This window comes from Columba livia, chromosome 1, assembly GCF_036013475.1.
Source record: "Columba livia isolate bColLiv1 breed racing homer chromosome 1, bColLiv1.pat.W.v2, whole genome shotgun sequence".
Taxonomy (NCBI): Eukaryota; Metazoa; Chordata; class Aves; order Columbiformes; family Columbidae; genus Columba; species Columba livia.
Window position 1 is genome coordinate 160124809 of NC_088602.1, and position 21860 is coordinate 160146668.

At 37.6% G+C, this 21860-nt stretch overlaps 1 protein-coding gene across 4 annotated transcripts in view; it reads left to right on the forward strand.

Annotated features, from left to right (window-relative positions):
* The window catches only part of PTPRQ (protein tyrosine phosphatase receptor type Q), a 135993-nt gene that overhangs the window by 66848 nt on the left and 47285 nt on the right, over positions 1-21860 (forward strand). For all 4 annotated transcript variants that reach the window (XM_065041380.1, XM_065041391.1, XM_065041399.1 and 1 more), the window contains 7 exons: positions 78-243; positions 663-953; positions 1226-1501; positions 2252-2403; positions 4411-4552; positions 6512-6781; positions 16870-17202. In XM_065041380.1, coding sequence (XP_064897452.1) covers positions 78-243; positions 663-953; positions 1226-1501; positions 2252-2403; positions 4411-4552; positions 6512-6781; positions 16870-17202 — 1630 coding nt within the window. The remainder of the gene's footprint in view (positions 1-77; positions 244-662; positions 954-1225; positions 1502-2251; positions 2404-4410; positions 4553-6511; positions 6782-16869; positions 17203-21860) is intronic.

Sequence of the window (21860 nt, forward strand, 5' to 3'; positions counted from 1 at the left end):
TAAATGGGAAACTAGAAAGATAAATCAATGAATAAATAACATTTTCAATTACAACAATTTATTTCTTTATTTTTTAGAATTTCACGAGTTATGGTAATGACAGCAATGTTGATGTTTCCCAGTCTGCAGTTCTGGATGGCTTAGCAAAATACAGCCATTATACCCTATGGTTAACTGCAAGCACAGCTTTTGGAGATGGAAACAAAACCAGTGAAATAATAGACGTGTATACAGATCAGGATAGTAAGTTAATAACTTCTTCAATGTTCAGTGTATATCAGTGCTTCCATTTGTTAAATATTCTCTAACATTAAAATTATTTTATTTTTATGGTGGCAAAAAATCCAGTAAGTACTGTTTTCCACACTACAGTATTTTTCTTTGCAAGAAAGACATTCTGATCACAAACTTCTTTGGATATGAGCCATAAAAATATTGTCTCAAACCATCATTTGTCTCAAACCAGTCTTTTATTAATCAAATTAAAAATGGATGATTATTCATATGTGCCTTCAAAATATTTTGCTTTTGATAGTGAAACACAAATTGTTACAAATGAGATTTACAAACTAATCATATTTTGGGCATTTATTTCTGGTTTGGTTTAGGATTTTTTATTACTGTAATCCATGCATTTATTTTTTGCTTATTATCTCTCATAGTCCCAGATGGTTCTGTTGAAAATCTGGTCTATCAAAACATTTCCTCATCTTCTGTAAATGTAAGCTGGCTTCCACCATCTCAACCAAATGGCTTAGTCTTCTTTCATGTTTCTCTAAGTTTATTGCAACTGGGAACCCATAAGATATTGTCTTTCCTTACTTACAACACAAGCATCGTTTTTGACAATCTGGAGAAATATACTGATTACATTCTGAAAATCACACCAGCCACTGACAAAGGATCTTCTGAACTGCACGCTCTAAGTCTGCATATAAGAACTGATGAAGGTGGTAAGATATGTTATTCATACTTAACAACATGTAGAAAAAACAAACAAACAACAAATAGCTTTCTAAAAGAAAAATATATTGTTGTGTATATCTTACAGCTTTTTTTGTTATACAAGGACACAAACTACTGCCACACATTTCTGTGTTTAGACCATGAAACAGAATTTTCCACTCAGAGCACAGCTTTAACTGATAACTAAAAGACATTTTTCATTGTAACTCGTATTTTTTTCTGAGGTTATATAATTTTTTTTTCTTCTTTCTTCCTGTAGTCCCAGAATCAGCACCTATAATCAAAACATTTTTCAATCTTTCAACTACCTCAGTTATGCTTTCATGGGACCCTCCTGTTAAGCCAAGCGGTGTTATAATAAGTTATGATTTACATTTATTTGGGCCAGAAAGGAATAACTCATTCTCTACCACCAATAATTTTATCATCTTGGAAGACCTTCTACCATTCACATTATACAGCATTTATGCAGCTGCAAGAACAATAAAAGGACCTGGTCCATCTGCCATGCTTCAGTTCTACACAGATGAGTCAGGTGAGCAAATTCAATTGTAACTGACTTTGAAATTTTGGCCCTATGTTACTGCATCTGTATTAGATCTGAATATCAGAGAGAGTTGAGATGAAGGATTAATTTATTGTTCAGTCTGTGAAAGGTTTCAGAAGAAGGAAACACTAAAAGGGAAGTATTTTCTGAGTTCTCCTCCTCCCACCACTGTGTGCAAGAGGAGGTCACGTTCTGCGTAGGATTGCAAAAATACCTCCAAAGAGAAATGTCTTTTGTCTGCGGAATGTGTTGCAGATTGCCAAGTGTCAGGGATTTGGAAGCAAGCAATAGTAACTTTCTCTTCATTCCCGCACATAACTGAAAAATGATAAAACATGGAAATATTTCTGACACTTTCTGAGGTCTCCTTTACATGGACCTCCTCTCACCTGCATGGTAAATGACATGTCTTGTAAATGCATATTGAGGAAGCTAAGTACATCACATTCCAGTAATAGACGTAACGCAACTTTTGTTAAATGCGTAGCTCTGACAATGGGGATGTTTAAGTGATTAGTAGATTTCTTAGCTCTCTAAGAAGTTTCCTTGCTGAATAAACATGTATTCCCTATTAATGGAATTTGCATCATGCCAAAAAGAAAGAAAATATTTAAAATAGCAATGAAGTATTGTTTTGTTGAGCTCAGATAAAAATGGCAGCTAACGTTCTCCTGCTTCTTGTCTGGTTTTGCCTGGATCATTTCTAATTTGGAACTAAAGAGCATTTCTCTTTTGCAGTGCCATTAGCTCCGCCCCAGAATTTGACCATTACCAACTACACTGCAGATTCTGTGTGGCTAAAATGGGATCCAAGCCCTCAGCCAAATGGTGTTATTATGAGATATAGTTTTAAGATTTATCAAAACAACACAAAAAACCTATTTTATCAGGTATGTTCATAATTAACAGTGTTTAATTTTTTTGGCAGAAACAGATAAATACTTTTTTCATGTTTAAGAAACAAAATATATGACAAATAATTTAACTGTCTGTTATGCTCCTAGAATTTTAAAGGTCCACTAAACTTCTATTTGTTAAGACAGTTCACTTTCTCTCCTACCATGCCTGTAATTCCGTTTTTAAAATTAGATAGAAAAAAACTGTTACATTTTAATGTGCTTTGAACTTCTAGTATTTCATTAATGATGAGCTTTATTAATCTTTACTTCATATTTTGGTGTAAGTTTGATGTTAGAAAATGACTGAAGTTACTTGTTTTGTGGCTACTTTTGTTTGGCTATTTAGTATCTGCAGACTTTCAAGGTACAAAAAGAAAGACATACATTCCTAGTTGTCTTGAAAAATGGTTAGAAACTGTTTAGAAGTTTGAATTTTTTTATTTTTGCAGAATAAGAATAACAATACATTTTAACCGAAATAGATGCTATAAAATTATATACAAAAACTGATCAAGGTATTTATATCAGCCTATATCTGGTTGCTTGGATGGCATCAAGAAATGCACCATGTACTGTAATGGCAGCAAGCTGAGGCCCGGGTTGAATCTCAGGCTTAGAAACCATTATATATAGTGAATTCTGTTCACCTAAGAGACTTGTAGAAGCTGTAGGGAAAAGGCGTCGCTGCAGTGAGCTCTGAGTTTAAGACATGGAATGTGGTGGGACTGTGAGGAGCTCCATTACTCCCAACTCCCTTAGCCGTACAGTCCTTATTGCAGCAACTTAGCATGCAAGGCAAGTGCTTGTGCTGTTGTTAAGCATATGAACTGTGGAAACTGGTCCCCATGTGGTGGCCTGCTGTGCTACCCCTTGAGCAGTTGGCTGTTATTCCCCCTTGTAGAATGAAGTGCCGTCATCCCCTCAATTTCTTCCATAATCCTTGGAAGAAAAGGAGTACAATGCATATATGGAAGATGAACAGTGTTTTCTACAGCCAGTTGCCTCTGGAAAGACGTCTCTGGAAAGAAATCTCTGGAGGCCACCAGAGATATTCCCCACTGTCCATCTGAAGCAGACTCAAGTTCAATGAGATTACAGAAACTGGCTGGAGTGCTTGAATGCATTTGCTATGCCGTACATTTCTTCATGTTTTGTAATGTTATATGGGCAAGAAACTAGATTTAGGTTGTGGCAGCAAGACAGGCAGAGCCATTTATATAGAAATATTATAGTTAGGCACCATCATGCTCTGGTGAGTTGGATCCCACAAAATGTTCACCAGGTTTTTTTGCTGAAATTCAGCTTTTTCCCTGCTGCTATTATAGTCCTCTCAACAGTTGCACAAAATGTGCTGTTCATCCTCTGTGAAAAACAGCTACCAGGAACTGAACTGTGTTTTTTAGCTTTTTTTTTTGAAGCTCTTCATCAGTCTGATGAAGAAGTTAAAGAGAAGTTAATGAGAAGTTAAATGGGGTTAATCTGTTCTAACACTATGGTAATTATGTGACCATCCTTTGGTGTATCTTCCTCATAAACCACAGCGAAAGAGGGAGAAGAAGGAAAGGAAGGGAAAAGGAAAATGGGAACGGAAAGAGGGGAAGGGAAGGGAAGGGAAGGGAAGGGAAGGGAAGGGAAGGGAAGGGAAGGGAAGGGAAGGAAAGGAAAGGAAAGGAAAGGAAAGGAAAGGAAAGGAAAGGAAAGGAAAGGAAAGGAAAGGAAAGGAAAGGAAAGGAAAGGAAAGGAAAGGAAAGGAAAGGAAAGGAAAGGAAAGGAAAGGAAAGGAAAGGAAAGGAAAGGAAAGGAAAGGAAAGGAAAGGAAAGGATTTGAGCCTGCATTTGTTTGTTTGTTTGTTTTTTGTTTTTGTTAAGCTCAGGGACTACTTCCACTAAAAGCTACTCAGAGTAGAAGAGGCAAGACTATGACTCGAAGTGTGTTCATTTCAGTAGTTTCAAGTTTACACAGATTAATTGCGTACTAATATTTTTTCCTTCCTTAAGAACATTTCAGGTTCAAGCCATGAGGCAAACCTTGTTGGATTAGAACCGTTCAGCCCCTATTTTATCAGTGTCTCTGCATTTACCAGGCTTGGGAATGGCAATCAGTTCAGCAATGCTGTCCAGTTTACAACAATGGAATCAGGTTAGACATGACTTTTTCTAAGCTGCAGTTCTGTTTATATATTTTTCCTCATATGGCTGAAAAACAGTCTTCCTCTTCTCTCTAAAGAAAGTGTAACATAACACTATCTCATTTTCTTCTGCCCATGTAACACTAATTCACACTCCAATTGTACCGGATAGGCTGGGTTTTAAGTTTGTTGTCGGAAGTATAGAATTAGAAATGTCCTCATTTGAAATGAGAGGCTTATATGGCTACTATAAGTCTTTTAATAGCATCACAGATAAAGGGAGGAAAATTAGATAGATATCAGTCTTTGCAGATCAAAGCAATAATTCAGATCCCTGTGAAAATAACTGAAACTTTAGCAGTATCAAAAGCAGGTGGACAAAAGATTGGAAAATGGACTGGAAATGGTATTAAACAAATACAAATTTTAAACATTTTTGTTATAGCTTATTTTAGGAAGGGAACCTCACCACTAATTAAATATCCTGATTTGTTAGATCTTATTCTTCCTGGCAACTGGGGAGGACTATGTAATATAGCTGGTTTAATTAATTAATTAATTATGTACAGTTTTGTCTTATACCTTCCACATGTCCTTTCAAGTTGCATGTTGTTTCAAAATGAAAGATTGTATCACTTGAAAGTGAATATTCAACGTTCATTAGAAAGAGCCCAGGAGCTCGGCAGGTTTGAGAAACTGGCCTTTGTGCAAAGCAGTAGCGCTTTTGCCCACTCAGAGCGATCCCCAGGCTCATGTAGTCTATAAGGTCTGACAGTGCCAGGGGACCAGCATGGGTTAGGTCGTGTGTCTGACCTCCCAAATCCCAGGTTCCATTTCACTGGCAGCAAAGGAAGCATATTTTACAGGGTTTTCTCAGATTTTATGCTCAGCTACCAGCAGCGTTGTCTCCTTTCCCTCCAACCTAGATTTTAGGTAATTGCTGGATCAGTCCTCATTGAGTTCACCCAAGAATTCTAACTCATTTATTAAACATGCCAGTTATTATTTGTTCTGCAGATGCTGCTTAAATATAATTATATATATATATATATATATATATATATTTGAACTGGGGAAAAAAAATTGATAATTTTAAAGAGATTCATTTACCTCTGTGCAGTGATGATGAACATGTTTCCCTCAATTTCTGGTACCCCACTGACAGTTTTTTATGACACTGTTTTATGGATTCTGGGACATGTTTCAATAGATGAAGTAGGTTGCAGAACCCCTCACCATATATTCGCTTTCTCTGAGCTGGTACACTTTAGCCTTTTCTGAGACACTAATTTATTGTTCTTTTTAACCTGTTCACAGGTTAACTATCTGTTCACAGATAGTTTCTCTATTTTCAGCTTAAGTATAGTATTTGCTACTTTTTATTAAATTTTTATGAGCCTTTTAAAAAGTTTCTCCTGCTGGAACCAGCAAGGAGATGGGGAACAGTAAGGTAATAGCATTGATACGACAGCTCTGAAAGCTGACCAATGACTTCTGGGCAGGTCATACCCCTGCTGAAAGGGCAGAGCTATGATATAGTGCCTAAAAGAAACAAAGCTAACATAAATAAGGAACTTCTTCTGCTGATACTGTCATGGAGTATGTCTATGGGTTTCACACTACTGTGTATGTTTTACTACACTTTGATTAAAAAAATCATGGGGAAAATACAAACAGATGTGAAAATAAAATTGGAGCACACAACCAGGAAAAAGCCAAATACGTGGCCCCTACTGTTTCAAGTACGAGAGTCTGTCATGTTTGTAGTAGTTGGAAATGAACCATCTAATGAGGAAAAAGACATATTCTTGTTCTCTCAATGTGTTCCTTTACCAGTATTGATTTTTCTGCTACTGGAATGTTTGGCCCTTGCTGTGAATGATAGGTCTGCTTCTCTGACTATATTGTTCTGTGATTACCATTTTAATTGTTTGGAAATGTTAATCTTTGGTGCATATGTATCTTTTAAGTACCAGATGCTGTCCAGAATGTTCATTGTCTTGCAACGAGTTGGCAGTCAATACAAATGCAGTGGGACCCTCCTGCTTCATCCAACGGTGTAATTACTCATTACGTTATAACGGTTGAAGGAAATACTACAATTTTTTCAGCTTATGATACATTGCATACTTTCAGAAATCTGCCTTCCAATTTTACTTATCAGTTCAAAATAAAAGCTGCAACATCTGCTGGTGAAGGTGAAGAACAGATATGCAATGCCAGTACACTTCCAGAAAAAGGTAACAGATTATTCAAGTTAATTCTTTTCTTTAATTTAAATGATGACTATGAAACAAGGAGACCTGAAATACCTCTTTCAATTCAGACAGCTAAATCCTTCTGTTGTTGAAATTTTGTGCTGATAGTGGATGAGGAGAAACAGAGCTGCTTCTTTCTTCTGTTTCAGAATACACTTCTTAATAAGAATGCAATTATTTGCCATTTTAAAAAGCTCAGAGTACCTTTTTCTGTGTTGAGAACAATACAGATGCTCAGAATTTGTGCAATTAAGAAGCATTTAACTTCTTGAAGCAGACTTTCAGCATAACTCTTGAGGAAAAAGATTTTTTAATAATGAAGAAAATTGTGAGCTAATTCCAGAGAAGAACATAGACAGGTTTTTTGGCATTGGAGTCAAAAATTGTCACCCAAAATCCATCTTCCCTTCTCTCTCCACGTACACTGCAGACTTTACCTAATTCTGGCTGTGCTTTCATTTGGCACCTGAAACTTCCTTAGGCACTCAGAGATGCAATTCTGTGCAAAATACAGTGTCGCTGCTGTGTAAATAGCTATGTGTCCAGCTTCTGAATTGGACATGGAGAGGAGCCCGGTGCCCAGTCCAGGAAGTACATGCCTGTTTCAGTTCTCTTCACCAGTTAGGGGCAATTTCTGCTCTTGGGGTTGTTTCTCTTGGCTTTTATGTCTTCACTGATAGTTCGGTATAAAAATAAAAAATAATGTTCAGCAAGTAGGATCCAGGGCAAGACTTCACCTTCCCACTGAGTTACAGGAGAAATTACTGCATTTGTTTCTCAGTGCCATTTCTTCTTCAGTGACCTCAATTCATGCAGTGGAGTTCAGGGAGTCTTTTAATTCAGAACAGCTGGATCATTAGGAAACCTGGGGGTGGGATGGGGAGGACACAACTGTATCCCCTGATATTTAGGAACCAAACCTAACTTTCATAACACTCTAATTACTAAGTTATCAAATAATTTAAATGATGAGTGGCAGCGTTCATTCACACATATATTTAAACATAAAGAATGAGTTCTGCTCAGTTATGTCAGAAAAAACATAGAGTCTATGTCAGTGACAGGTTTTATGTTGTGGTTGATAAGTGGAGGAGGATAGATCTAATATGCAGACTTGAATTGGACATCTAAGCTTGGAGGAAATCAGAATTACCCTTATGCTTAGACTACCTGTTGGTAGCTTCCTGAGCAGCATGAACCTCTTCAGGTTCAGACTTTGGATCTCTCCTAGTCACAAAGCCTTAATGCCCCACTCTGAGCTTTGATTAACACACTACTTAAACTTAGACTTGTGGATGTGTATGTCTGAATGAATCTAGACTACGTCTGTGTCGGCAGGTGCACTTCTGCTGCTTTGGTTCCAGATCAAATGACTGAGCTCCAAATGGAGATAAGCAGAGCCGCCCCTTGCAGGTGTAATGAAGCCAACATTGTGAGAATAGCCAGGGTTGTACTTTGATGACTGCCACTCCTTGTAATACCATCCATCCCACCAAAGTCTGACCACATCTCCTATTTGAACAATGAGGTGGCACATTCATACCTGTTTCTGGTAAAAATGTCCTCTCTGGACTGGCTTCCTAATCAACAGCAGACCCCCTACAAATTCTGCCATTTTGAGATCCCTGTTGGTTCCCTCCAATCCAGCTCTTTGGTGATCTGAAACTTCTCCCTGGGTCATCCACCCTATAGTTTCCTCAGAAAATTTTGTCCATCAGCAAGGTTCAAAATCCACTTCTGAAGGAAGCATTGTTTAAATATTAGAGGTGAGCATACTCATATCATACAGCGTTGGCTGTAAATACTGTGGTGAGCTTGACTTCTGTGCTGAATCTGGATGCGTGCAAGTGTGCACCTAAGTACACTTCTCAACTGCAGTCATAACTTTCCACCCTTTCTTTTAAGTCAGGGCTACTGAATAACCAGCCCTGACTCAGAGCTGGAGTAAAACCAAAACTAGGGGTGTATGTGCAGATAGGTGGGCTGATGCACAATTAAAACTGGACTTGTCCAAAACCCAAAGGTTTTGGAGATACTCTTATAGGAGGCGTGTTTCCTTCTGGTACAGAGGAGACCAGGAGACTTCCTCAGTACCTCACTTCTGGGAGGCTGGGGGAAAGGCTTCTGTTAGTAGTAGTGTTAAAGAAGCCTGGCACCTGGGAAACTTCATTGTTGTGATTTCTGATAAATTTGGGATTGGCTGTTAATTAGTGCTTGAGGAAAGCCTGGAGAAGTTGTGGATGTGGAATTAAGCCTGGGTTTGAGAGACAGGCTGCTCATCTGTTGTGGTGTGTTACACAGAATTCTACTAGCAGGAGAAAAAAAAAAAAAGAAAAAACACAGACTTTATTTTCTAACAATATTTGGCTTGTGTCTCTTATCAGTGAGAGTTTTCCTAAGGATTTATACCACAGTACATATTTGTTGGTTTTTGGTTTTTTTTGCTGCCTACAGTGCACAGACCCTTTCTTGCTGTTTTAGCATGGGCATACATGTTGTTGCTTAGTCATATTTACAACAAACTAGTTATTATTAGGACATTTGCTTGAATTGTTTTGTGGTGACTAGGTACTAGGAATTGGAGATTAATGGTTGGGAATGGAAACAGTTTTATAGCTGTTGTCAGCTTCTTATTTATGGTGGTCTAAGATTAGTCACAGAATATGTAGCCAGCACTGAGTCACTGACAATGCATTTATTTCTGACATAAAGTGAAATCGGATTTGGCTCAGTGTCTCACTGCATAGTATTTGACCTTTACATTCTTAGCAAGATTATTTGCCTTTTTTTTGAGGTAAATTTGTTCATATCTGGGTACAATTAAACACGAATCACAAAGATTAAATTTATGAGGAGATTAGTAGTGTTTTGTGTCTAATCTAGCTCCACTGTCATGGTAAACCACTCTGCTGGGCTGCAGTATGTTATAAAAATTGACAGCTTTGTAGTGGTAATATTACTTTGTGTTTAAATATATTATACAGGGTATGAAAGATAATATAGCAAGTGCATGTGCATAAATGAATTAGGTTTTTATGACTGAATAGCTATCCTTAGGTTATTTTCAGGAAAATGCACATATTAAAATGAAATTTCATTAAGGTTGAGTGAGCTTTTAGAAGGAAGAAAGAGCCATATAATGGTAAGAAACTTCTCCAAAAGGCACACTAAAGCTGTGAAGATTCAGTTAACTCACAAGTCTAGGACCTGCATAATATTCAGTTAAGAACAATAAAATTATTGAAAAGACATTTGGGTGGTTCAAAGCATGAATAATCCAAAGAAAACTGCTGCTGTTTTCAATTTTTTTAAGCTAGATTTTTCTTCACAGGCTTTTTATTGTTCTCTGAAATTATTTGTCATATTGATTATAGTGTTAAGACACACAGTATTTTTTCACTCCTTGTTGCTGGTCCTACTTAATATAATAACTGAACACAGAACCTTGGAACAGGTTGAGGCCCCTATTGTATTGCAGTGTCAGTCCTTACCATTTGCTTTCTACTAAACAGAGATTCATTCATAACTTGCATTTAAAAGAAATACAGCTAGGAATTCGTCCAGGAAACATTTTTTTAATTTAATCTGTGCTTAATTTTGCTGGCCGATACTAACTTGTAGCTCTACACAGAATTATGCATTGTACATTAAGGAGAGTAGTGCCCGAAAGGATTGGTAATGGGAAAGTTTCTTCGGTCTCTTGGTTTGGAGGTGGCAAATTAACATAATCTGTTGTTACTTGCCCACAAAATATCTTTATTCTCTGCAAAGTGGAATCTTTAAAGATTCTGTGTTTGTACCTCCAGGATGGAGGTGCCCATTGGAAAATGTGGGCCTTTTTTTTCATCCAGGCCCATGAGGGGCACAAAACACAGTGTGGCCTTAAAACCTTCTTCATGTCCATGGAAATTCCTCCAACATGAATCCTTTTCATGGGACATGGCAGCTCATGGCAGCTCTAAGTTAGAGTTATTATACATTAACTTCCTCATTAACTTGTGAAGAGAACTACAGATGACCGTGATGGAAGACATATTTAAGTGCGTACCCTAAAGCGGTCCTTATGGCCCCAAGCATGACATGCAGTGCAGTGTGCTGGCCTGATTATCTAAAGGAATAATCAACCTACTGCAGAGCCACATCACTGGAAATGGTGTCACTACTACACATAAGAACAGTGTGTTTCACTGTTCAGTCAATGTTGCAAATTTGTATTTCCAAACTGTACTGAAGAAAAAGCATCCAAAAATTGCAGAGTGAATCATGACTAAGAATTTTTGAAATGTTTCTTTCCAAGATTACTAAAACTGATTTTTTTTTACCAGATTTCTATTTTCTTAACCTAATGTGATTTTTTTTTTCTTTTTTAGATTTTTTGATCAGTTGGTATGTTCAGACATCAGTTAATGTATTTGATGTTTATAGCAAATCTTCACTAGACAAATGCAATGATTACTTTGCTGCCAATGAAATTGCATTGATGTTATTTTTATAAGCAGGTAGATAAAAATAGAAGAATAATATAGTGTAGGATGGAAAAAAATATTTTTTGAGGACTAGGTCAACTCTAGATTAACGTATAAGAAATGGTGGTGACATATATATAAAGATGACATTGAAAACACGTACAGGTCAAATAAATTGTTTGCTGAAAAGTAGATGATGGACCTGTTTTCAGAAAGCTGAGCATTCTTATTTAATTTCAGACTGGAATAATAACAGCTTTCCACTAGTTTTCTAAGCTTATGTTCAAGGTGTGCATTTCTCCTCAGATTTGTAGGATTTGATTTTTCAGTGCTTAAATCCCATAGTCAGAGATTGAATTTTCTAATGTGCTGAAGACTTAGAGACACAGTCCAAGGAGATTTTTTAAAAACATGTTCTCAACTGTGCAATTTCCTTTAAAGCATGTCTGATAGTATCAGTCCCAAGTCATGGGAAAAATTAGCCTACAGTTTTTTACATGTTTATGTTAGTAAAATAATTTGGAACCTATTTGTGATGTCCTTGTTCATACTGAGCAGGATTTTATATCATGATGAGTCTCCTTGAAATTAGCAGTCTATACCGGAGTACAATTTAGTATGATAAGGAAGATGAGCTTAACCCAGGGAACTCCTTTGGGTAACTAAGCTTTCAAAGATTAATACAGTTAATCAATATAGAATATTAATTTTCTTTTCAGATATCTCCATTTTCTGAAGACTCTTTTGTCGTGTGCCCACTGCTATCAGTTCTACTTTGTTCTTCATTTTCCTCCTATTGATGTTCTTAATACCACCCAACTGACTTCTAGGCTGCCGCTGTTCTTTTAATCCAAACTCCAGCTACAAGCAGCTGTTCTGTAGGCAGACTTTTTTTTTATTAACTTCGTTAGGAACTATGGTATATCATATTACCGTCTTCTGTTCCCGGCCCGCGCAGCTGTAGTCATTGCTTTCCACAGAAGACTTTATAGAAAGCCGTAACTTCTTTCTTTTCTCAGCAGTTTTTTTTCGTGCGTGTCCTTTGCTGCCCTTAGGTTGTCTTTGCATTGTGAGTAAGATTTTTCTGCTGAGTATTTCTGTTGATTTAAACCAGATCCACTGGCACGATTCAAGTTGATCTGAGACTTTGCACAGTCCTGGTAATTTTTCTACCAGGAATTCTCTTTCATTTAGGTTCTCAAATAAATACTTAATCTCAGAGCAGTCCACTAGCTTTGGAAGGGTTGATTAGCATTGCAACCAGATGAGTGCAAGGAACTGGCGCCAAGATCTGTGAAAGTAACTTCTATTTAGGTGCTTAGTTTTCTGTCAACTTCAGTGTGAGTTCAGGCACATAAATAGGTTTTAGGAGCTTGAAATCCCATGTGGTTCTGGCTTCAGGCACTTCTTGTTCGAGTTCGGCCATCATGTGAGCAATGTTGGATGAACCTGAAAATACCTCATTCCTCCTCAAGTCCAGAAACTGAATTCACTGGCATTTCGCAGCCAGCCTCTCTGCCAGCTCCCTGGCTGGCTTTCAGAAACTGAATTAAAAGCTATTAAATGGAAAACGATAGACTACATTGCACGAAAAATTTCGCATTTGAAAAACTCCCTATTCTCAGAGCTAGATGAGTTGTAGCAAATGCAACAAAATTCAATAGGGAATGGCTGTCAGATATATGATGATGAGATGTAATGGGTCCTACTCATGATTCCTGGGAAATTCAGATGTTGGATTAACACTAGAATGCCAACCAGCTAATCGGAACACAGTCTTAGACAATTAGTGTCCCACACCAACACAAACACAGCCTTTTTCTTGTCTTTTCTTTAAGTGCACCTTCCTGGAAACCACGAAGAATAATAAAGTTCCTGTTAGGGACAGACATATCAAAGCAGCAGCATATAAGGGCAGACACATAAGTCTTTGTTACAGTTCCAGTTTAATCTGAAAGAATAATTGATAAAGATGCAGTTTTTGCCTTTAATTGTTTTTAGTATGAACAGTGATCACTTCATCATAGTTGAGTCATGTTTGGAAAATTTAAACAAGCTGCATGATTACTCTAGGAAGCATGGAATGGTTTGTTCAAATAAGTACCATCTGTGGATAGAAAAAGTTGGGGGAATTTTAGTCATTCTTGAGGAATGGAAATCTGATTCTCCATGCTAGAGTAATTGTAATCCTCTTTGTATCTGTAACCCAATAGTGTATTTGTCTTGAAATTGTCTCATTGAACACTGTCATCAAATGCACTGTGCCACTGGGTGTCACTGCTCCTCACGGTGGCCCTCAGAACAAAGCTCTTTGATTTGCTCCACATTCAGATCACATCTTTTCACTTGTTCTAATGAGAGATTACATGTATATTTGATTTGTCTGTGTAAGCAATAAGATGAAATGGACTTTTAAACTGACTAATGTTTCAGGCTCTGATTCCATTTTCAAGGTCTTTCTAGGCACTGGTGGAGAAAGTTTTCTCATGTCTTCTTCCCACTGACTCTTTCTTTCATGGGTTGGAAATATGTTGTTTATATGGGTCTTAGTAAACTGGAAAAATAATGAAATAAAATAGCAATAAAAGTTTTTGTATGAAAGGAGAAGTACTTGTCTAATCTGTCATTACAATACCTGTGAGTTTATCTTTCAAAATGGTGGTTTTCGTGTAGTGTTGCTCATCGGGCTAATCACAGATAGTATCTTTAGCCTTGTGAGGGTAATATGGATGGGTTCCCTCCGTAGTCAGTGGGAAAAAGAACAGATGGAAAGAGAAACATGATTTTTCTGCCCTCAGTTCTTTCCCTTGCTCTCTGGGAGTTAATCTCTTTCCACCAAACACAAGGAGAACTCATGGAGTTTTTATTAGACTTTTATTGGTCTTTGTGAGAGCACACAAATCACAGCCACTGTTACTTTTCCTGAATATAATTTCCAGTTCTGTGAAACTGCTGAGTGTCTTTTCCATCTTTACTGCAACATTTCAGTCTCTCAGTTTTTTTTGATGGCTTCATCCCTATTGAAACTGGGGGAACAGGGTACTCTCCTTGAGAAGGGAAACCCACCATGCTGGCTAGAACACGGGCAGTGCTCTTTCTGCTTGTGACTGGCCTCTTCAGCCTGTCTTGATTTAGATACAGAGACTGTAGTTGTGCCAGCCATGGCTCTACTAGATGCACGTTTGAGTAAGCGAAGGTATATTTTTCTGCCTTCCTCTTGGCACCCAGGAAGCAGCAGGTTACTACCTACTTTATTCCAAGCCCCTGTTTCAGTATTTGATCCAGTCTTTCATTTAAATTGGAGTATAGTCCAATAATCATTTTCACCAGATGGAAGTCAGTGATGATAGACTAAGAGGCATTAGATCCAGTTGTTTCCATCCCCATGTTGCATACTTCCACAATTTTATTCCAAACCTGCCAGTGTTGGCTGTTCCTATTGCAACAAGAGTTCCTGGAGTCGCACGCCTGGGAAGGTGAGGTCACATTGCTTATCAAAAAAAGAGTAATCCCCTCTGATTGAGAAGGAGGAGAATTATATTTTCTTAAATTCTTTAATTTTTTATCTGTTCAGATATCTTTGGAATTGCTGACTCTTAATTTTTTTAAGTCCTGGAATATATAGCAGTGGGTCTTAAACATACTTTAATTCAAATTCAGAGTGAGACTGGATGGTAGCTTTTATTTCACTCAAATAAATTTATCCATTTTGTCCCACATTTTACCATCATCATCATCATCGAGCATGTAAGATTCATATTCTTTGCTGTATCTTAGCAGATAATAATAGCTTGTATTGCAACAGAGTAAGGGACTTTTAAAGGAAAAAGATAGGTAATTGAACACTTCTCTGCCTTGATTTTCCCTTAACTAAAGGTCAAATTAAGCCATTTCTTGTAATTTGTACAAGTAGCAAATACAGTTTATAGAGCTATTATGAAAACATTGCAGTGTTTATTTTTCTGAAAGTGGACAAACTGAGTGTTACATCTCTAAAACTATGATCAAGAAAAAAGGATGCTGCCTGTTTTGCTTTTAGTTACTATTTCCTGTGCTTCTCTCCATGCCTAGAACAGCAGAGCAAAACAACTTTAAATGTGATAGTACGGAGTATGATGATGGAAGCTGTCTCTAGTGAATATTTTTTTCTTAGTTTGCTCTGTTTCTGTGTTTGCTTAGAGTGCAGCAGGGTGGGAGCACATGGGGCTATTGCATGCTGAGATGTGTATGGGTGTGTGAGGGCTGAGCAGAAGGACAAGGGAAGAGCCCACGGTTCCTGTGGCTGACCCCTCTCCGGCAGGTTCCAGCTGCTTTGGGCCCATTTGAAGTGATTTGAGTTTCCTAACCTTTTCATCGTCACAGCTTGGTTTGACTCAGAATTTACATTTCATGTTAAATATTCCGAATTAATGGAGAGGCTTCAGCTTGATTATATTATGATTTTTTTATAAATGATTTATTGCAGATGAAAGCAGAGATCAGATATTCTCACAAGGCTGAGGAAAAAACAGAGGGTTTTCTCTTTCTTGCCCAGTAACGTTGGTCTGGGATTCTTTTATTCTTTATGTAAGCCTTGGGGCTTCTTCAATTTCAGTTTGAGGATGTATCATATGTTTTTCTTTTACCAGCGATACTCCTTCCCCCAAAGACTCTAAAGCACTCTTTAAAGCTAAGTGCACAGAATGATTTCTGAGCTGATTTCTCTGCACAGTTTTTGCCACAGAGAGTATTAGTATTATCTTACAGAGTCTTAGAGATAATATTAGCTTACTGTATGACTATGTGTTATAGCAAAAAACCATATGTTGCATCCAGCCTGCGAGAGCTGGGTTGGCTGAATAGAGATACGGATAAATGTATGTGCGTGTGTGTATGTATATGTACATACATCCATGTGCCTCTTCTGTTTCCATGCACATGAATATAACCTGTGTACATGTACATATGTATGAACACACAGAAGCAAAGCTTGTTGGAAATTTCTTTTTTTTTGTTTCCTTTGTATTGACATATTATTTAGCTCTTTCAGTTGGTGTTCTTTTACTTTGTTGTTTACTGAACAGCTTGTAAAGCATTTCTATAAAGACAGACAAACATATTACATGTATTGATACTTTCCATTCAGAAGGTGGAGAAGGACACTTATGAAACCTCGAGGTGTTGCTTGAGGATTTCATATGTTGCCAAGAGAGAGGGAGACAAATGGGTGTTTCTGAGTGAGAGGTGAGAAATCCCGGTTAGCAACAGCAGTAAAAGATGCAATGGTAAGGCCAAAAATAACGTTGCTTGATATTCCCACCCCTAGTTGAGACAGAGCCCCAAATGTAGCAACAGCAATGTTACACCTCCCAAAACTGTACCCTGCATGCCACACCTACAAGTACTTTTCTTTATTTCAATACCTATAGTAAGTACATATATGCCACCCATATATGTACGGTGTGTTTTACACCAAAGGAATTACTCCTTATTAACCATATGAAATTGAATTCTGGTCTTTAGATTTGTTTATTAAAATATTTTTTTCAACACTGGATAGAAGGGTTATAGTTGCAATCACTTTTCGTTCAAATGAAGATATCTTACAAGTGTTTTAATCTGTAGTTCCTAGTGCTCCCAGGGATATAGTTTTTTCCAACGTGCAATCAACAAGTGTGACCTTGAATTGGAGATCACCGAAATCTATCCTTGGCTACTTTCAAAACTACAAGATTACCACACAGCTACAGTCCATCCACTGCAGTGACTGGGAAACGAAGGATTGTATTGAATCTGAAATACATCAATATTTATATGAAAATGTGGTGGATGACCGAATAGAAGAGACTGTGTATGGACTGAAAAAATACAGATGGTACAGATTCACAGTTGCTGCTAGTACGAATGTTGGTTATGGCAGTTCTTCACCTTGGATTTCTACACAAACACTTCCTGGCTGTAAGTAAGGATGTTTACCAAGTGTCATAATGCTATAAAAATGTGATGGCATTCTAAATAAGCAAGAACACTTTGTAGAAGTTACTTCTTCACAGATCTACAATATTGGTGATGTTATTAAGCTTTTATTGCAACTCTTCACGTATGAAATATCATGGTATAAATCATGCTGTAGGCATGCATACTTGACATTACTTCAGATTTTAGTGCCTTCTGGATGCTCTGTTATATTTACTGCTTACCCAACAGCAATTTCATTCCTCAGCTCTACTCTACATCTAGAATTGCTGAGTCTGAATTTTGGCTACTTTGGATGGATACACCATTTTTAATCCATCTTCACATGTAGGGTGTGTCAATGAAAGTAGTCTTTTTTAAATTATTTAACTAAAGAGCTCTTCTCTAATGTCATAACACTTTCCTGAAATACTACTGTATGTCCTGGCAATAGAATTTAAGTAATAGTTCCAGAGGAATTCACATTTCTTTCCAAAACCATATCCACCTAAAGAATATATTACAAATCAGAGTAGCCATGTAACACCAACAGGACTGTTGTGACACGTATTAGGACTGTCATGCCTCAGCTGAGGATTTTGGTTTTCAAGTGAGAGAGGAGTTAGTTGTCACAGATAAGTCATCACTGGATATTTGAGAGAAGGGGACAAGAAACATAAACTATTTACGAAGTTGTCGTGTTGACATATGACCTTCCCTCCAAGTCCACAGCCAGCCTAGGTCAGAGCACATCTGAGATCCAGCCTCCGGCTTTCGTAGAACAACTGAAAACTGCCATAAGTGGCCTAACTAAATCACAGCTTCTTCACTCATTTCCCCTTCCAAACTAATCATAATAGAGACAGCAAGGACTTAAACAGCTGCATACCGAGGACTATTCAATGGTCCACAAACTTATTTTGTCCCATTCATGTTTTTACAACCATGTGATGGGAATCCAGGTGGCTTTTATATAATGCTCCTCATAGTATCTGTGTACACTCTGTACAGTAATACAGCCATCTATATATAGTACCTCACAATTCTTCTATTAGGTAAGGAAACATCATCTTCAGTTGCAGATGAGAAATTGCAATAGAGATATTTTAAGCCCCAAAGGTCAAATGGATTTGGACACTGTGATAGTGAACATCACAACAGCCCATTTTTCACATAAAGCACAGAAGCAGTCCTTTGGACTTCCCAGTACTGGAATCAGCTGCAGGGTCATTCTCATGCGCATTTACTTTCTTCGTCCAGTGGTTCTTATGGGGATGCTGTGCCTGGTAAATTAATGTAATATTTTAAATGAAAGTGAAAAAAAAAAAAATCAAAAAAATGTAATCCCAGATGGAACAGAAGATAGCTAACAGAATTTGTGCAACTCTTAAGCCAACAGCTCTGGGGAGATTTTTTGCTATTAGTTGGATAGATCTCAGGTGCTGACTTATGCAAATACTGATACTTATCCTCAGAAAATCATTGCTGAATTTATGAAAGTTAGGGATTTAAACTGGGCAGAAAGATAACTAAAACCTATATAATCACATAAAGATAGGATTCTCTTCATGATTTCCTCTCTGGACAGTGATAATTTATTTTGAGAACTAGTTTTCTACTAGTTCCATTGAGGAGATGGTAGTTTAAATATAAAAATCTCATTAGACTTCACAAACTCTTTCCCTGCCAATACAATGTCATTCTCAGCAGCAGGTTCTCTGTGTGCTCTTTAACAAATGTGTTTAACAAATGGTGGTAGGGTAGAAGTTAAAAAAGTTCTACCAGTCCTTCCGGCCCAAGCGTCTGGGGCTGCTGCCCTGCGCCTGTGCTGACGGAAGTAGGCAGCAACAAATTTCCCGTGAGCTAAAACCAGTGACACATCAAGAGGTGATCTGACTATAAAACACACTGCCATGGGGTCAAGGAAGCATGGGCATTGTCCCAGATGTCGCGGCCAGGTGCTGGACTTTTTTCCTGGGGTAATGACAATCAGCTGAGGAGGAAAAGTAGAAGAACATGATGTGTCATAGCTGGGTGGCCACCTGGCATCTCCAGCCTGCTTCAGCAGCACTGGGAGCCTCCCTGAGCAGTGGTGGATCTTCAGTAAGAGCATGTCTCTCAGTACCTGACCTCATACTTTCCAAAGACTAGTCTTTAGAAGTATTATTAAACAGACTAAAAAACCTTAGTTCCCCTCCTCCCTTTCTTTTTTTTCTTTTTCTTTCCAAAGGGTCCTACCTGTAGCAGGGAAGAGAAATTCAGGATGCACAGAACAGATCCAGTACTCTGGGCAGCCGTGCGGAGTGTATCTATCCAGAGAACAGGTGTCGATCCCCCTCTTCTCTCCCTTGTGGACAGGGCCAGGCATCCTCTGGATTAGCCTGCTGGTCCACAGCCAGTATACATGGTCTGTTAGGGCTTAAGGGTGCTTAGCTGCTATGTAGAGTAGGCTGGGTACTTAGCCCATAAAATCAATAGGAGTTGTGTTTGCAGATTTCAGGGCAGGAGTCAGCCACTGTTGCTGATTTTCAAGAAATGTCTCTGTAAGACATTACTACTGCCAAAGGGAAAGTTACCTTAGTTGTGAAATAATAGTCAAATTACTTTTCTTCAGAAATAATTGGTTCTCAGAAAATTCTGGGGTTTTTGAGCCTAAAGAACATGCTACAGTTACTATATTCAAGAAGGGACTTCATTTAAGCTGAAGACTGTTAGACTCAGTTCCTGGAATAGAAAGAGATGAAACTTCAACAAAAGCAAAAATTACATTACAGAAACCCTGAATATTCTCTGCATTTAGAAATGCTGAGTATTCTACTGTTGTGGTAAAGCAGCTATACCTAGAAGTTCTGAATATCTAGTTACTCAGGTGAGAATCTTAGCTATTTCAGTTGTTCATTACAAAGGTAAATTCAAGGCTACAGGAATTCTTTTTAAGTTTCTTTAACTCATTTGTAAGTTTCAAATAAAAAATAATGGTTGTGCTCTGTAATGAAAGTGGTTATAGGGTTAGTCTGTGGAAAATCTTACAAGTTGTTCAGTACAGTCCAGTTTTCACATCACACAGATAAACTATTCAGGCTTCTGTCTTGCAGATTATTCTCACAGGAATTGTCCTACTGCCTCATAAAGCAGTTTGATAGCACTGTTATTGCTTAGCTGATGGATTACCCAAGAGCCAAACATACTCTGCAACATGAAATATTCTCAACATAACCTGGATTTACATAGTTACTGGTACAGAAGATCATAGAACTGTATCTCACTAAGAGAAAGGGCAAGAAATATTTTCCATAGTTGAGTAAACTTTGTTCCCTCACACCTGCACTTGCTCAGAGCTTCATGTTTACATTTATAAGGAGAATAAGATTGGCTAAACTTGTGCTTTCTAAGAGAAAAATCACTTTGGAGGGTCAGTGTTAGGTGGAAAATGAATGGCAATGAGATCACTGACCTTGTTTTGAATCTCATACGGTTACACACTGCAATGCTTTTTGGTGAACTGCCAAGGCTCCTAACGCCAGGATATACAGAGGTACAAAGGAAAATCCCAGATGTTCAAATGTCCCAGGAAGACTAGAACATGGATGCATGGGGCAGAGGGTTATGCTTCTCTTTTCAGCACCTTCTTTCCCAACCCGTGCCAATACCTTGCTGCTTGGTTTACTTCAAGAAATGTTTCTATATCGTGAAAAGCAACGAGATTGCATCTCTTGTTTTATGCCTTTCTTCTGGCAGATTTTGCCTGAGGGAACTTGGGTTTCTTTGTTCCTTTCATTCTCTTAGAACAAAACATTGGAAAATAAATATGGCCTAATATAAGATAGGAATGTTTAAATATAGGCAAAAGTAACCTAGGTGATTATGAAATGAAATAACTGAACCTCACACTTATTTTTTTGTTGGGAAAATTAAAAAGTACTCATCTTAACCAAACTAGCAAGCACAAATTTCTGTTAGAAGACTGGAGTATTCAGTTTTATTTTTAAGGATTATGCTAAATGATGGGCTATCCAGACTTATCTTCAATCTAACACACTTAACTGCTGCCTTAGCATCAGGACACAGATGGATGGGAAAGATGACCCTGACCTCCATAAGACCCACATTCCTGTGCAAGGATAGAAGCATGATAATCAGGAAATGATGGTTATTAGTTACAGAAAATGCATTATTGTGAAAACCAGGAGAAAAGTGCTTATGAGAGGAAGTGATTGGATTATGGGGGAATGAGAGAATAAGACTAGGTCATTTCTACTGAGTAAATTGCTGTGATTTATAAGGGAAAGGGTATAGTGATATCATGGCCTTGTATTGACTAGATTCATTTCACAAACAAACCTAAATCAGAATATGGCAGTTACCCTCTGAAGCAAACACGGTTTTTAAAAAGATGGGTTTTGTAAGACATGAGACATGTTAGACACATTTCATTTTCTAGTTTTCCTTCTAATCATAGCGGTTATTTCAGACAAAATTCCTAAATTTCAGTATCATTCAGTTAATGTCTGATATTGTAATTTTCATGATGAAACTAAACCAGATAGTAATGTTTAGATGTATTTTAGCTGTTTTAAACATAGCATACTCAATTATTTTTTTCCTGTAAAGATGTAAAAATGAATCAAATATAAACTGCATGTGGAAATTATACACATAGT